We start from the raw sequence: 18,640 nt of genomic DNA on the forward strand, positions 1-18,640 counted from the left end.
TTATTCATTTTTGCATTTCATTTCAAGGATTTGTTGACATTATATTATCTTTATGCACAGTTTGACTATTGTTAAACTCTTCATGTTCATCTGTGTGTAAAATACTTCTCTATTCCATTATATTATCAAGAAGTCATTTTCTTTTAGGCTTTCTGTGTGCCCTTAGCAATCATAGCAAAGTCTCATACAAATTTACAGAACAGTTTGTTTAGAATTACTTAAAGATAAATAAAAAAGATGAATAACTGAAAAAGTTGACAGATTTGCTGGCCACCGTGTAGGTTTATAGACGGGGTGGGGTTTTGTCTGCTCTCTCACTCCAGGCAGGTCAAAGTGCTAATGGCATTTCCCTGCCAATAGCTTGCTATAAATTCACAATTCGAAAATTAAATGGGGAAAAAAAGGTGTATGTTCGAAGCTAATACGGTAATACGCTCATTACTCGGCCAAGACTCTCTCTAAGCAAGTTGTAACATTGAATTAGGGAAAGCCTGCTTTTCATTGTTGCCTTCTGCAAAGGAAGAAAAAAAGCCGTGGCTCACTATATGATTTGAAAGAATCCCAGACACATTTTAAATGACAGCATTTAGTTTACGAGACATCAAGAAAATTATTTTAACCTCAGAGTTCTGTTTTAAAACTTAAGAATTTGAGCATCAGAAACAAAATACAATGACATATCTGCATGTCATCTACAGATTTCTTATTCATGACATTTTCTTTAACAGTCAATGTTTGAAATTTTTTTAAGGTATATATTTATTTTAGATATAGATCTATATTAATTATATATGTATATATATATATATATATATATATATATATATACACACACACACACATGTGTACGTGTGTGTATATATATGTATGTACGTGACCCTGGAGCACAAAACCAGTCTTAAGTCGCTGGGGTATATTTGTAGCAATAGCCATAAATACATTGTATGGGTCAAAATTGATTTTTCTTTTATGCCAAAAATCATTAGGATATTAAGTAAAGATCATGTTCCATGAAGATATTTTGTAAATTTCCTACCATAAATATATCAACTTAATTTTTGATTAGTAATATGCACTGCTAAGAACTTCATTTGGACAGATTTAAAGGCGATTTTCTCAATATTTAGATTTTTTTGCACCCTCAGATTCCAGATTTTCAAATAGTTGTATCTTGGCCAAATATGTGATGTATAAATCTCAATTTGGAAAAATTGACCCTTATTTTTGTGGTCCAGGGTCACATATGTGTGTGTGTGTGTGTATATATATATATATATATATATCAGCTAACTTCATTGTTTTATTCACATTCAGTTTTTTTCTAATCCACTATTTATCACCATCTATTTTTTTCCACTGTCTGACCCAGCATAATTTTATATATATATATATATATTACCCCAGTGCACTAGCTGAAAGAATGACCAGAGCGCAGGTGTGTCCAAACTTTTGACTGGTAATGTATAGCTGGTGCTTAAAAAGTTGTAGGCCTATTTAGCCTACATTGTATTAGATTGTAGAAAAAGCCAATCTCAGTGCTTGGACATAGTCAGGACAATAAGGCATAGTACAGTAGTAAATTTATAACTTATTCTGGCTTTCATTTGTGAAATGATGGAACATTTAGCTTGAAGATTAAGACCAACTTAGAACAATTTATATTGACTTTATCTAAAATACAAGTGTTTTAAATAAGTATTTAAGTAAAAGTATTTCGACACTTAAGTCACAGTTAACGTATGGAATAAAATGCATGAATACGATTACATAAACTATCCAACAAGTTAGCACTTATGTTTAAGTGTATAAACATCACAAGCCTAAAATTTAACAAAAAAAAAATATTAGGTTTTAATTGAAAAGGCAAAACATGAAATAAAATGTTAAAACTTAAGACAAACGTCTTTTGGTTATCTGCTAGGAAACGTGTGAACTTGAAGCTAACTGAGACTTCAAAACAGGAAATTGTTAAAAATTCTTAAGGAAATGTTTTGTAAATTATTAAAATAACTGAAAAATGGCCCAGGAAAAAGCTTTAGCAATATGTGCTTGCAGATGCAACTTGTTATGGTGTTTTGTTATCCCCATGACATGTTTCAGTGTGAAATAGCCTACATCTAGGGCCACGGTAAATAAGCAATATCTTTTGTTTATGAGCGTATTATTTGTATTATATGACATAATTCGTCCTCATTGAACTCTGACTGAATTAGAGTTGAGCTAAAATTAACTCGCATTGCCCAAGAGCGCGCTCACACACTGAAACCCTTCACTTCAGCTCGCGCCAGGACGCCGCGTGTCGGGCCAGCTTCGGACTTCCGCTGCTTCTCCACAAAGCGAGGAACTACAATAAACAAACTGTACTGAACCCCCAAACTGAAGTAAGGTCTAACCACCTGCAGTCCTCAGCACTTTATAATGCGGCTTATGGCCACCTTAAAATAATAACAGACTACTCTAGGCCTATTCATTATCGACACATTTTATTTCCTCGAGACCGTAAATAATAATACACTAAAATACGTTTGAAATAACAAAGAGGTTTAAAACATGGCAACGCTGCTATAACTGTTTGTTTTCCTCAACACAGGCCCGGAATCAGAAAATGACATCTAAAAAGCAGAGTTTACTGAGAGAAGCGTCTCACCAGATCACAGCGGGCGGGTCTGCAGGTAAGTTACGACGCGCTTCTAGTTTCTATTTCACACAATCCACAAACTTTGTTTACCAACTCGTAAAGTGTCGCATTCAACACCAGTTAAGGCTGGGTAGAGTGAAATGTTACTTTATGTATGACCTGGTCACTGGGATTGGATCAGGTCTGTGCTTGGCTTCTCTCAGGTTTGGACTGACTCTCCAAAACTGCTTCCTCACCCCCTCCCTCCCCTCCCTCCCCTCCCTCACAGCCTTTCCATTCAGGGATATACAAAGAAAATGGGGCATGTGTTAAAGGCTGCCCTCGTCGACGTGTAGAAAACCGTTCTCGAAATCGGGCAAAAACGCAATTAAACCATAATAAACATTACAAAAACAAACAGAGGAGATTTATTGACTGCTACGACTAATTACCGCTGGAGGAAATGTGCAGGATCATAATGTCACAAGAAATCAGTTGACTGCAACCAGGCATGAAGTATAATGGTAACATATGCAGCAAGGAGCTTAGACTCTCCAAACAGATCATATACCTCCCACAGGTACCTGCAGTTGATGGAAGCAACTCTTAAAAGAGCAAACACCTCTCAAATGGGCGCAATATGCATTTGTTTACACCACGAATGGTTTATTTTCTTCTGGGGATAAAACAAAACTCCTCTGAGTCCCATACGCCTACAAGAACTACTGTTGAACTACTGTTTGCATGAGCCGGACATGAATTGTCGCTGTTGTGTCAGCTGTTTGTTAAAACGGGGCCTTGAAGGGATGGAGTTTAGTCTGCCTGGGTAATGTACGAGCCAGCCAGGGGCCGCTGACGTTATCTTAATGGTATGATTTATGGAGGTCGCACGCTGAACTGAGCACAGGAGCTGCGACAGATGGGGACATGCGTGGGAGACGGTTGTACTGTAGACGGTTCGCTCAAACACACATAAGCACGCACACACTCATCCATCATGCATGCTGTGTTGCTGTAAGCAATGAGGATAATTGCGGTGTTATGGTAAGAGTAGCGTGATTATGATTGTTCGACATGGGAGGCTATGTCTGGGCTAGTGCTCGCACTTATTTTCCGGGGGAAATTATTAAAATGAGGGCCTTTGGAGCAGACTGAAAGGAACTGGCTACAATAAATACAATATGCTCTATCGCCTGATCACGATGGTGATCTAATCAACGATGTTAATGTTAACCACATTCATTTTTGATAAAACATACTCTCTCAGTGTTTGAATGACGTTTATGCCTTTGGCGAAGATTCACGTCAAGCAAATTAGCTCATTTTGAAATGCATTGAAGTGAATTTTCTCTGAAGAAATCTTGGCGTATCTAACGCGAGGGTAAACTCTGGCTTTAAAGTCGTCATGAAATCAAAGTTGACCCTGTTTACTTGTGTCGTGAAGAAAAATTATTTCTGTTCATAGTTTTTCATTAAATAGCAACTTCTTGACTCTGAAACGACTTTCCTTTTAGATGAAGCCACATAGGAACTATTATTAATTAATGCGGCCTTTCTAAAATCTTGCCATTAGTTAATGAAGTAATTGAATGCCTGTAAATCTAATAACGTTTACAGTTGAATTGCAAATAATAAGATAAGAATTAAAATAAGTGTTTCCATTGAGATACATCAAGATCCTCTCAAGGGTGAACTTGACCTTCAGCCTTCATGTCTTTGATCAAATAAATTCCTCAAAGTGTTTGAGGAGGGGAATGGTTCTCCACAATCTAGTGCAAACTTGTGTCCAGGTTCATTTTGGTACGTAATACCCATGTTTCACAATGTATAAAATCCAAGACGCATATCATTTCGATATGTGTCACATTGTTTACTTTGTTCAATTCTTCACACTTTTTACACAGTCTCTCATATAAAGAAAAAATCAGGTGGACATAACATGAAAACAAAATTTGAGTGAAGGAAAAAAAGAGTCACTATGTCAGAGATTTCAGAGATCTGCCATCATCCTGGCCGAACACACTGTATTTACATACAGTACCGTAATACAGCACATGGCAGCAATAACATAGCTGGAAAGGAAACCGGCTAACAAGCTATGCTTAATTGAGCACTTAGTCTAAGTAGTCAAGGGCCATAGTTTGAATGACCCTGTAGGAAAATGAAACTGTACGGTAGATGCTACACTGTGTGTGCATGAATTTGCGTATAAGCATTCCCTTTTTCTTGGACTGCTGTCCAGTTGGCTGTTGTTCGACCTTGTAATTAGCGCAGAATGCTGATATGTCTTTTGGCTGGAGAAGAGCTTTTGATGGAGTGATCACAACATTGCATTGATCATAAAGTCTCGTATGAACATATTCCCATAAAGCTCGGTCTAAAAATAACCTTCCAAGGAGCTCTCTCTTAGCTCTTTAACTGCACTTTAAATTTGTAATTGTTTCTCAATCCGCCATGCTGTAATTTGCAATGACTTAACTGTGGTGGAAGACTTGTGTTTTGCTCTGTTTGAGAGACAAATCATTGTCCCGTTTTGGCTTTATATTGTCTGGAAACTTTGGGTGAATCTCTGCCCAGAGTTACAGTTCTGCTGTCGGCCTGGTTTCTCATGTGAAGAAGAAGCAAACATCTCAGAGGACTTTTGGTCAAATACTAACGTCATAGATGAATCCAAGTCCAAAAGTAATATATACATCTTTTAACTGAATCTAATCTGAGACGCTAAATTGTAGAGAATTACAAACCTAGTGATTTTTTTTCAGTAGAAAAGCTTGAATTATAAATAAGCATAATAAGTACTGTCAAAAACAACAGTCAAAAATTTTTTGATTGAGCATGTCGATGTTTATGTAACTTTTTTTAGGTTTATGTGCATGCATGTGCTAAATATTATTGTCGATGCATTCTTTAAAGAAATTAATACTTTTCTTCAACAGAAGAAAATACATTTATAAATGCTGTTCTATTGAACAATTCTGTTCATTAAATGTAGCCTTGGTAATCATGTCACATCTTTCAAAAACATTAAAAAACTACCTTACAGACAATGTTCAAAGCAATTGCAGAAATTACTAAGCAAAGCGAAGATAGTTCTGACTAAATGTCTGACAAAATTTGTTTGCAGATGCCATTTAGGTTCATACTTTTTAATGCAATGCAATGATTAAATTTTTAAGTAAATATTTAATTTAGCATGCAAATATTTTTTAAGGGCCATCATTGATTTTACATATGTGTTTCTCCCTCAGCATGTTTAGAGAACCATGCGACTGCAGGCTTTTTTAGGTAGTCAGAGCACAGGTCTGCAGCAGCGAGACAGCCTCTTCAGCTGGGTTAACTGGCTCAAGATGAGCGGTGCGTGGGCAAGAGCTGAAATCATAATGTGATTTGTTGTGCTTGGGAGCCAATTTGAGTCTTTTTGGGAAGGTTCCCTACCCGGTCACCCGCTTGTGCGCTTTGCGAGGAGACCTTAATTAGAGAAGCTCAAATTTATAGACACTTTTGATTATAGCTGATCTTGAGTTGTAAAAGGATGACATTGCCTAGGAGGGGGACATTGTCAAGGGTGGCCGCACAATTTGATAATAAGAACCAAAGCTTAGGAGAAAGGCTTGTTTTGAATTTGTTTACACGTTTATTATCCTTTCAAAAGGAGCGCGTCATCCAATAAAATCAAGACAGACACAGATGTCACAATCAAGAGGCAATAAGAAGGGATGGGGGGGAGAAATTAAGCGGTTTCCATTATGTTTGAAATAAGGGCAATTATACAATGGAATAAAGATATAAAAAAAATTATGTTGGGTCATGGAAAAGTGCCCTAGTTTTGAATTCCTGTTCACTCATGTTACCATGTGGCAGAGGATGGGCGCTGGCAGGAAAGTGGGAGGGGATTATTGCACAATTTGATGCTGACTGGTTTATAAATTAGTTTTGAATGATTGACAGGATCTTAATTTAACAGAAGATGTGGCCAGAGAAGCTTTTTAGGACTGAATCATAAAAAAAAAAAAATTAAATGGTGCCGCAAGGGTTGTTTCAGATTGATCTGATCCATGATTAAATCCTCACTTTGATTGGGGATTTTTTTTTCCAGCCTTGGAAAAAGGCTGCATCCTAACCAGATAACATGTCCACTAAAATTTTTGGTCAGCCTCTAAATCTTAAGCTGTCATAATGTTATAATAATCACTTCACTCTTCTGACTGGACTCCCCCTGTTTTCTCTCATAATGGGGTTGTTTTAGTCAACCGTCTTGCTTGCAGTTGCCACACTCTTTGATAGGTGGCAGTAGAGAGCTATTTTGAAGTTTCACTTCCTCTCTTTCCTTCTCTCCAGCCTTTATAAATCTTTCACCAAGCCATGACGTTCCATGTGGAGGTTGAGGCTGAAAATTGAAAGCTTTTTATAGTAATAGAGAAGATTTATTTCGTTATAATTATGTAGGAGAATCGTATGGAACGGGTGATGGTATAACTTTTGATCTAGAAGCTTTTTGCATCACATAGGTCATTTTTCCGTCCAATCCAATGGACTGGTTTCTGTTATGAATTTTCCGTCACCTCACAAAAATGAAACGCAACTTCATGTTCTTATTCTGAAGGTTTTAGCCTCATCCAAAATGGGTCTCAGGACTTCAAATTCGCTCTGGACTTAATATGATGTGATCAAATAGCACTGATTTCATTTCCCACAAGAGCAATGGCTACTAGCCAGTGGCTTTGCTAACATTCCATAAACACTCCAACCTCTCATTTGCCCGTCACTGTCTAACGCTCGGGCAAAACACCATGGCAGGTGGTACTGCTCATCCTTACCACAGTCCGACATAGCTGGCCAGCACATTCTATTCCAGGCGCTGAAGTCCTGAGAACATGTTCATACCAACGTCAATATCTCTAGATGTTTGGTAGAGGAATAAGTGAGATCAGAAGCAAAGGGAAAAGGCATTTTTATCCTCGTGCAGTGTCTCGTACAGAATGAGACGTGCATGCAGAAATCAGTGGTGCAGAGAGAAGACCACACATTCTGAGGGATCCTAGGGGCTCTCTGCTCGTTTTGAAGTGCAGTATGGTGGAAAGGTTAAGCTATCAGTCTGCTGACTGTGGCAGCGTTGGGGCGGCAGAAGCCTCTGATGAGAGATGACAGATGCTTTCCCCAGATAAAACTTCCCGGCAGGACACAACGACAGCTTTGTCGTCTCTGCAGATGAGACTCAGAAGGTTGTTGATTTTAATCATATATGCATATGAAAAAACAAGGAGAAATGTAGTGTTCTGTATGTTCATGTTCATTTATTTGTAGAGACAGTGGCCTCTAAGTGTTTGCACATGTCACACTTAAATATGGCATGCGTTTGACAAAAACGCAGTTTATTCATTTTAATCGGTATGTAAAAAAAAAATTTTTTTTTAAAGGTTCTTTTTTTTAAATATACAAATATCATGAGTTAATTCATTCATAAATATAATTTATGGTTTTGAGTAGTCATTATTAGGTTTAGATTAGTCACACCACATTACATTTAAAAATATGATAAAAAATATTATTTTCTAAGAAATGTTGTTATAATAAAAATAAAGAGTAGTTATGCCAACCTACTCAGGTTTTCCTTTAATAAAATATTATATTATTATAATACAATACAATTAAAATTTTTGGTTTCACTTTATTTTGCAGTGTGTGCCTGAGAAAATACTGGTCATAAGGTAGGGGTAGGGTTAAGTTAAGGGGTAGGTTCAGGGTTAGTACCTAGTTATTACCTAGTTATTGTAATTACTATAACAAGTACATAGTATGTACATGAGGAACAGGACTATAAAATAAAGTGCTACCAATTTCATCATGTAAAATTGTATAACCCTCACAGCACCCCTCCCCCCCCACAAAAAGCCAAATTAATTTAGAAATTAAAAACATTATTATTATATAAAGACAAAAATAGGTGTCTGGTCATTGGTGTAAAAAAAAAAGGAAATGTTCTGGAGAAAGTTTAGGTTTACTCGTGGCACTTGAGATTTTGTTATCCAATGCAAAAAAAATGTATACATTAAGTGTGACTTAAATGACCAAGTGCATTATGCGGCTGTTGTATAATTAGATTAAAATGATACATTTTAAACTTATAGTTGCAATTTTATGCTTCAGTCTACTTAATCGCATGAGCAGCTTATTATAGAGATGCTCTCATCATAGTTTTGTGGCGTGTAATACTCACAATCTGATGGCTCAGCAGGTGTTTGTTAGTATGTGGGTAGAAGCAGAGCTGATGAGATGGGAGATATATCTCCTCCGTGAGCACTTGTTTCTTCCCAGGAGCCCATTGCCGCCCATGTAGAAAGGAATCTAGTATGGCTCTGGTGTCAGGCTCTGTCATGCATAGCCAGGCTCTGGGGTGGTTTTGAAAACAGCCCTTTCCACCTCAGTTGGCTGAATAGATGGAGCCCAAGGGGCACTTTTTCCACAGCCACCAATTTATCAGCTCATATCCAGACCAATACGGCCTGTCATTGCCTGCACTTTCCTTGTTTGTCCCTCTCAATGTTTATAAATGGCAGTGAGTGAATGGCAATGCCTGGCGTAGAGGAAATGTCTCACTGTGATTATGTGCAGGTCGCTGCCATTTTTGTGGGTCTGTTTGTGTTTTGATTGCTTGGGGAAATGTTTTGTTTGGTAATTTTTTTTCCAACCCACCCAATCTCAGATTTAATTACATTTATGATATGTACTTTAAGTGTGGAATAAGTGAGATCAGAAGCAAAGGGAAAAGGCATTTTTATCCTCGTGCAGTGTCTCGTACAGAATGAGACGTGCATGCAGAAATCAGTGGTGCAGAGAGAAGACCACACATTCTGAGGGATCCTAGGGGCTCTCTGCTCGTTTTGAAGTGCAGTATGGTGGAAAGGTTAAGCTATCAGTCTGCTGACTGTGGCAGCGTTGGGGCGGCAGAAGCCTCTGATGAGAGATGACAGATGCTTTCCCCAGATAAAACTTCCCGGCAGGACACAACGACAGCTTTGTCGTCTCTGCAGATGAGACTCAGAAGGTTGTTGATTTTAATCATATATGCATATGAAAAAACAAGGAGAAATGTAGTGTTCTGTATGTTCATGTTCATTTATTTGTAGAGACAGTGGCCTCTAAGTGTTTGCACATGTCACACTTAAATATGGCATGCGTTTGACAAAAACGCAGTTTATTCATTTTAATCGGTATGTAAAAAAAAAATTTTTTTTTAAAGGTTCTTTTTTTTAAATATACAAATATCATGAGTTAATTCATTCATAAATATAATTTATGGTTTTGAGTAGTCATTATTAGGTTTAGATTAGTCACACCACATTACATTTAAAAATATGATAAAAAATATTATTTTCTAAGAAATGTTGTTATAATAAAAATAAAGAGTAGTTATGCCAACCTACTCAGGTTTTCCTTTAATAAAATATTATATTATTATAATACAATACAATTAAAATTTTTGGTTTCACTTTATTTTGCAGTGTGTGCCTGAGAAAATACTGGTCATAAGGTAGGGGTAGGGTTAAGTTAAGGGGTAGGTTCAGGGTTAGTACCTAGTTATTACCTAGTTATTGTAATTACTATAACAAGTACATAGTATGTACATGAGGAACAGGACTATAAAATAAAGTGCTACCAATTTCATCATGTAAAATTGTATAACCCTCACAGCACCCCTCCCCCCCCACAAAAAGCCAAATTAATTTAGAAATTAAAAACATTATTATTATATAAAGACAAAAATAGGTGTCTGGTCATTGGTGTAAAAAAAAAAAGGAAATGTTCTGAGAAAGTTTAGGTTTACTCGTGGCACTTGAGATTTTGTTATCCAATGCAAAAAAAATGTATACATTAAGTGTGACTTAAATGACCAAGTGCATTATGCGGCTGTTGTATAATTAGATTAAAATGATACATTTTAAACTTATAGTTGCAATTTTATGCTTCAGTCTACTTAATCGCATGAGCAGCTTATTATAGAGATGCTCTCATCATAGTTTTGTGGCGTGTAATACTCACAATCTGATGGCTCAGCAGGTGTTTGTTAGTATGTGGGTAGAAGCAGAGCTGATGAGATGGGAGATATATCTCCTCCGTGAGCACTTGTTTCTTCCCAGGAGCCCATTGCCGCCCATGTAGAAAGGAATCTAGTATGGCTCTGGTGTCAGGCTCTGTCATGCATAGCCAGGCTCTGGGGTGGTTTTGAAAACAGCCCTTTCCACCTCAGTTGGCTGAATAGATGGAGCCCAAGGGGCACTTTTTCCACAGCCACCAATTTATCAGCTCATATCCAGACCAATACGGCCTGTCATTGCCTGCACTTTCCTTGTTTGTCCCTCTCAATGTTTATAAATGGCAGTGAGTGAATGGCAATGCCTGGCGTAGAGGAAATGTCTCACTGTGATTATGTGCAGGTCGCTGCCATTTTTGTGGGTCTGTTTGTGTTTTGATTGCTTGGGGAAATGTTTTGTTTGGTAATTTTTTTTCCAACCCACCCAATCTCAGATTTAATTACATTTATGATATGTACTTTAAGTGTCCTTAAAAAAAAACACGACTAACACTACTCTGTCAAAATTATGAAAAATATGTAACGTAATCCACACTAACATTATTACTTTATATTTTTTTCCAAAATGGCTGGACAGAGGGCTACAATAATTGCCCCGGGGGCAATTAGGTAGAATGGCTGCGGGAGCGGCAAAGTCATTTTGTAAGCCAAACATCCTGGTGCTGGGCTGCAGATTTCGGCCAGCTTGCGGGAAGCTGTTTGTAGGGAAGTGGATCAGGGTTTGTTTTCTTTCTCTGAGAACTCTGCCAGATGAGTAGCACCTGAATTTCAGCGCCCTTCTTTCCTTCTTTCTCTTGCATCTTCATGTGACCAAAACAATAATAAAAATGGGAAAACCATGTCTAATTTGAATCTCAATCCCCCAAATTATTCTATGGCAAAATAAAATAACATTATAAAACAAATAGTTCTGGTTCTAAAATCTGAATAAGCCATGTTTAAGGCATTATTTGGTGCAACAGTCGGGTTCTGGAAATAAATTCACACAAAGCACTGCGCGATGTGATGGAGTCAGTCTCCCTATGGTCTCAAAATGCTATATTTCTATATAACAGAATATTTTACAATAAACCTAATATATGTCTCTTTTCACAAAAACTGCAGTTTTCTGCCAAATTTAAATGTCAAAGGATAAACGTTTGCAAGTGAGGAAATTAAGATTAAAATTAAAATTAAGCATTACTATTTTACTACTGTAAAGTAATTATTATACTTATGAAATATTCATTTTTCATTTACATTTACAATAGTATTACAATAGTAATTACTGCCTTAGGGATGATGATAATAATATCAATAATAATATAAAGTATTATTATTATTATTATTATTAGATTGAAATGGCTTTCTAAAACACCAGTGTGAATGTGATGTGGACTGCAAACTTTAAAATGTACAATATTTTCTTCCAGTGTTACTTAGCAACAGTAAAACAAATTAATTTAATTTGATTAATTATTAATAATTACATTATTAAGTCAGAAAATAGTCATTTTTTTGCCTGCCAGCACTGTAAAATCCACAGCCTAAAGTGCAGGCTTATTGCTTTATAATAATGACACTGAGTAAATGTAAGAGTGGAAAATTTGATAAATGAATGAAATTAGTGATGCTGAAGATCTCATAAAAAAAGAATGCATGTGCAGTAACCGTAAGCGCAATTCATCGTGGTGGAATCCCTCTCAAGAGTTGGAAAACTTGACTGTTTAGACGGAAAGCAGGCAAAAATGTAATTTGTTGTATCCCAACCCCCTCTTAGGTCACACACCTGATATAAAACGGGCCAGCTTTAGCAGTCTGAATATGTCTACGCTTTATAAACCAGAAGCTGAGCAGCTCATAAGTGATATCCATCATCACAGGGGCTGAGCTGAAAGACCTGCCTTTGAAAATGGAAAAAATAGAGTGGTGTGGGAAAAATGAGAGTGTAATGAGCATTTTGCATGTGGGTAAATCAAACGTCATGCTGTCCGAGGCACTGAGCTGCCTCAATGGAAGACGCAGTCCATTTATTAATCATGCTAGAGGACCATATTATTTTTCTTAACTTCACTATTTCAGGTTGCACTAATCTGAGCATGCTTTGAAAAAAACCGAGAAGATCAAGTAAAAGAACAAGGCTCATAATTGACCTCACAGATGAATTAAAATTATTTTTGGCTCTGACCCAGGAATCACTAATGAGCAAAACAGCAAATGACATCATTCTGATTTTGTGAGAGAATTAACTTGTTTAGAATAACCCTCCACTGACACCTTGGCAAGGAATCTCACTTTTGCATAAAACTGCCATTTTCTCCCTACTTAGTGTGGTATGTTTAATGTGGAATAAAGGTACTTTAAGAAGGGCATGAAAAATGAACAGTTCTGTCATTTTGTTTGGTTCTCTTGCATTTTTGTTTAGTTTTTTACGTTTGAGGGAGGAGCAATGGTGTATTTGTCACTCTTGAGTTAGCGCAGTCTCTTTTGGCCGAGATGACTGAGGTTTGCCATCGCTCCCCTAAAAACAACAAGACACTCCTGCCAAGCTTCCTAGTTAATTAGCGAAGCATTTCACACGCTGCATAACATCAAAAAGGAAATGGAAAAGTGACAAATTGGAAGAGTTTGGCAGCGTGTGAGAGTCAGAACGACATTTTCCAAGCTGTCCTGTTACCTTTAACTTAACAGATTCTACACTTTTTGTACTCGGAACATTTCAGAGCAATATATTTCCATCAGAAATATTTAGCCAATTTTGTTTCATTTATGAGCTCTTCCCCAAATTGACTGTGAAAGCTGAGACAAGAACAAAAGAAACGTCAAATTGAAGTTTAATGTACCCATGGAATGAAGTCTGCATAAGTTGATTTTTTTTTCTAAGCAATGCTTAGGTTGGATTGCATTTGTTTTATGCTAAATTTAAATTGTTCTGGCTAAAAAGGAGTTTCTGACTCCTTAAGTGATAATTAGTTTATTAATTTGCACTCCTTTTTTTTAATTAGGCGATAACTAGTTCGTTCATATCGTGCTATTGTCTGTTTTGCAACGATACTTGTTTTAATACTTGCTTCCAACCAAATAGTCCCTAAGCTCTTTGCTTCATTCTGAAAAATTAACAAGAACTGTCCTATAAAACAGAATGTTAAAAAATAACTACTGATCCCTTTATTTCATGTCTTACTTTTATAGGTTGGTAGGCGTCCATATCCATGTAATGATGACTGCCAAATGTTACTAGAAAAAAATAGCAATGCTTTATTTCCCAGCTCTCTCAGCATTTTCAAAAATGTCAAGCAGAGAATTCTACAAATTGAAATGGCAGCTCAAACCTCCATAAAGCATGATTGACATCCATCACACCTGTTCTTAACCTGATCATATCGTCATCCAAATCCTTCCCTCCTGCAAAAGACTGCTCCATCCTCACCCAACTCCCTCAAAAGCCTGGGCAAACTGTCACCACATCAGCCACAACAGTCTGGGGAGTTGAACTTGACTAGAACATATGTCTTCAATTTTAATAGCCCTTCATTCCCTCAGATGGCCTGGAGGGGGGGAAGGTTGCCTGAGAAGCTGCGTTTCATGTAAGAATAATTTGTGTTAAGTAGCTGGGCGATCTGTTTGTTACGCTAGAGCTGACAGTTTGTTTATGTTTCTTGAGGAGTATGATGGATGGGGCAGGAGTTGATGCTAATTAGGCTAAATTGTTGCTAAGAATGCAGTGGGCCACCGCCACACTTTGTAGGCCAGCTCCCATTGTTCCTGTCTCTTCGCACTCAAGACGTAATTGAATGGAGCTTGCAGCCATTCATCATTGTAGCAAGAGGCAGGAACAGGAAGTCAGAGTCTGAGGGACTAAGGACAGGGAGGGCTGGGGGACAGACTGGCTGGGCATGAGTGACGGTGATGGGGCATGTCACAGCGACTTCTCTCGAAGCAATCTCTTTTCAATCTCTATTGAGAAACACACTCAAAGGGTGTGTTCCCAGAACCTGGTGAGCTGCCTACATAGCCAGCTACTTTGTATGGCAGCATCCTAACAGAGATGGAAACTAAGTGGTCTATTTTTAACTCTACATACCATGCATGGATAAATGATTTATATTAAATTGTTTTAACTTTTTTTTTAATTAGCAGTTTTTGGTAATGAATGAATTATAAGTACATTTATTTCTGGTTCTTTCTTTTACATTTTACGTTCTGGTTCTTTTACATTTCTTTTTCACTGAGCTTGTCGCAATGCATTCTGGGATTGCATTCTCTTGGAAGGATACATTTAATTTTGCTATAGATTTTGGTGAAGGCAAGGCAGCATCTTTTTTTCCTATTTGTTTGGAAAAGCCTTTGTGATGGGAGTGTTCCTGTGATGCCTTAAATTTCTCACTTAATGATTTTGAAAGAGAGCTGAAGTGTAATAGACTATAAATTGAATGTACACAAAGCGAGTGAGCAGTTGGAAGAGGAATATTTGCGTTAATAATGCTAATACATAATGCTGGGGCTCTAGAAATTAGATTTACTGAATACATAATCATATTGTTTTACAAAGAATGGTGGTGTCAACTTCAAAGCCACCTGGTTTTTTGGCCTTCTTGCATAAAATAATGTCAGACACTGTATCTCACTTCCTCTGTACCACTTCCCTCTGTACCTATACTTCCATATATCCTGTTCCTTAATTTCACCCATAAATTGCCAATGGCACCTTCTCAATGTTCAGCTTAATTTGTTTTCTCCCCTTTCCCCCCTGCATTTATTTTCTTTGGTCTGCCCTTTTTCCTGAATCAGGAAAGTGAGGAAATGACTTTTTCAAATCTGTAGACCACAACCCAGCAGGCCAAGACCCCCAGTCACCCACCCCATCCACACGTGCACCTGACAGCCATGCTAATGACCGCCATTCAGATTGGCATGCCTCTCACTGTAAGGGTGTTATAGGGTCACTTCCGCTTTACTGTAACGTTATGCTAAACGAAGACATGTGAGGACCACACTCAGAACCCCCAGCCTCATGTCAGCTCTGTGTTATGTTGCAAACGGACAGAACCTGGCACCAGTCAACACCCTTGACCTTCTAAGCCCGATCGCCCTAGAGAAAGATGGAGAAAGCATTGTTTACACTGCCCCCACAAATGTTTGTGTAGAAACGCATGTGTTTTCAATTAACCTCAAACACGTACATTCACCATACGGCAATGTCATCTGCAAACAACAGCATTATGACAGAGTGGAGGGGATGGGTTGGCTCATGACAGAGAGCAGAACATGTTTAAGATGGGTTAGACTTCAGAGAGGTACACTTAAATTGTTCTGGATGACTGTTACTTAACTAGCCCCTAGCTAGCATGGAATGGTTCAGCATTGTCTCTAGTCATGAGCTAAACAAACAATGTCCTTTCAACAGTGCTCCAATAGACTGATTATGTTTGAGAATGTAAGACAATTTCTTGACATATGAGAGGTCTCTCAAATCTACAAAAAACCTAATGAAAAAGGTCCTTGCATCTAGCAAATATGCTCTGAAACATTGATGTTTTCTTGTGTGCAATGCCAGTTTGATTGGACTAGCGTTGCCAGCTTCCGCAAAAGAAATCAAGGGACACTCTCAGTTTCTTTTAGGGGAAATTGGGGACTCTTTCCATTTCTTTGTACTACATAAGCCTTTTGAGATTTAAATCTGATGAATACTACAGGCAAAAGTACATAAAGTAAACAAATAGAAGTTAGCTAGCAGTAAGCAACCACCTTTGTCTGTCCTTAATCCTTACCCATGTTAGCGCTCTCACACCACTCATCAAATACTGTTAAAATAATGACCATGACCTAGGTTTTTCGGCAAGCACAAATGCTTTTAGCCTGAGCAGTTTATTGTGACCTTGCTAGCAACTTTGGGTAATGACTGAAAGTCACATTATCATATAATCCATCCATCCATCCATCAAGTTATGTATAAAATATTTTGTATGGCATATTTCTGTGGGCTTTAAAGCTGCTTATACATGTTAGGTTGTAGGTTATGGTCTGGATGGGGGAGGTCAGAAGAAGGAAGTGAGTGTGTTTGGATGGGCGAGAGTGAAACCTGAGCATGATTGAGTTAAGGAAAGGAGAAGAAACCCTCCGGCTCAGAGTCGGATGTTGTGTGTATACATAGGAGTCTTGTCATACTACCCTTTAAGCAAGGGAGACTGCCTTACAAATTGCAATGGGACTTTTTTTGCATGCCAGAGATAGCTTTGCGTTCCTTGCAGTACACATAAGGAGGTCGTGTGAGTGTATGTGTGTGGCAGCAGGCAGACGTACCTGTACATCCTCATTTTGTATGAACACTGACAATGCAAATGCACTCAGATGTTTGCATCTGCTTTTTAAAGCTGTTCTTGATCCAAGATCACACAAGACCACATAAACAGATTATGATCCTTCATTTTGTTCCCAATTATCAGCACTCTCTTATGAATGATGCAGAGCACAAATAATGAAGAATCGATTCAATTAACTAATCAAATTCTCAGCCTCCGCAAAAGGCCTTCCTTTTCTTGTTTTCCTTGTGCTTTTTTTTAAACTAGGAATTTGTTCTTGCTGCTTGCTCCACCATTCTTTGTCTTTGATTTGGTACAGCGTGTGAGGTGCTTTTTAAACTGTGGGAAAAAAATGTCCCGAGCGGAGTGGAGGCGCCGCTCAGCGCTGCAGCAACGCTAAGCAAAAGCAGATGTTATAAAGTTTACAGAAATCAGAGCATTATTTTCCTGTTTCCATCGCATTCTTCTAAACACTTAGTGAACAAGCTTTGAAGTCACCCAAGAAATCTAGTCTGCGGGAGGAATGATACCATCTCGTAGGGAAACAGTGTGAGGGAGGGGCAGAGGCGTCTCTCCTCCAGCGCTGCTCTGTCAGAACCAGTTTTGCACTGATGCGGACAGAGCCATTCAAGGCCATGGCAGACGCCACCCCCTGCACACGCCAGCACCACTGTGGTCCTCAACTTGGACAGCTGTGTGGGTGGGTCCATGTATCCAAGAAAGATCAGATAATTCCAGAATCTCTCATAGGCACACCACAGGAAGTTAGCGCAAGGGTTCAATCCTTAATCCCAGAGTTGAATAATTTGTAAGGTCAAACCCTCGACTCCTTGACCAACAGAACAGGGAACTCTTAGTCTGTATTTCAGTGAAGCAAGGCGCTTGAAGTGTCTCTAACCTGAAGCGGCCTGTTGGCCTCTGCCCTATTGTTTCAAAGAAATTGTTTCAAATTCCATGTGCACTTGTTTTTGATTTAGCAAGGCAAATCACTCTTATTACCTTGAATTAGGAGGAAAGGAGAAAAACAAGTGTGTTTTCCTGTTTCAACTCTGCGGATTGAGCTCTGGGTCAGCTCAGTGCTTGTAACATGGTGATTTGTTGTGGCATGGGAGTGGGACAGATGGTCATGTGTTTCTGATGGCTAAGAAAGAGATCTCAGTGTCACTATTGCTTCCTTCAGTTAGGATGCCTTCAAACCTCATCATAACATATACATGGATGTTGTTTGTGATCTTAATTCAGACCTCCCAAACCCTACGTGAATTGCATTCAGTCTTTTCCCCCTTCTTTTCCCCTTTTCTATGTTTATTGTGAGCCTCTGTTTGTGTTTGGATAAGGGGCTGGTACAGGCCCAAAGCGAGGTGAGCTGTTTCTCTGTCTTCTTTGTGTATATTTTGTGGTCAATGTTAACATTTAGGTGAATTCTTTCTTTTGGGGGATGGCATCTGTGCCCAAGGATGTTTTGCTCTTGTTTCCTTAAATTTTCTTTTCTCAAAAAGTCAGAACCTTTCTCAAGACCTACTGTAGTATAAAACCCCACAAGAGCTGTCATAGAAGCTTTCATTACAATTAGAAATGTAATTTTTTAAAGTAAACGTGAGTGGTAATGCTGGGCATTTTGGGTGGTTTTCATGGGGTTGCCAAATTGTT

The 18,640-nt window shown here is 38.2% G+C and overlaps 1 protein-coding gene across 3 annotated transcripts in view; it reads left to right on the forward strand.

The window, feature by feature from the left end:
- Positions 1-2,182: 2,182 nt before the first annotated feature.
- The window catches only part of LOC107594710 (mitochondrial 2-oxodicarboxylate carrier), a 109,305-nt gene continuing 92,847 nt past the window's right edge, over positions 2,183-18,640 (forward strand). The window contains exons 1-2 of one of the 3 annotated variants that reach the window (XM_016284869.1): positions 2,183-2,381; positions 2,591-2,672. In XM_016284869.1, coding sequence (XP_016140355.1) covers positions 2,606-2,672 — 67 coding nt within the window. In that variant the 5' untranslated portion in view covers positions 2,183-2,381; positions 2,591-2,605. The other 2 variants (XM_016284866.1, XM_016284868.1) reach the window with 2 other exon arrangements.

This window comes from Sinocyclocheilus grahami, unplaced genomic scaffold (genome assembly GCF_001515645.1).
Source record: "Sinocyclocheilus grahami isolate Dianchi unplaced genomic scaffold, SAMN03320097.WGS_v1.1 scaffold189.1, whole genome shotgun sequence".
In the NCBI taxonomy this organism is placed as follows: domain Eukaryota; kingdom Metazoa; phylum Chordata; class Actinopteri; order Cypriniformes; family Cyprinidae; genus Sinocyclocheilus; species Sinocyclocheilus grahami.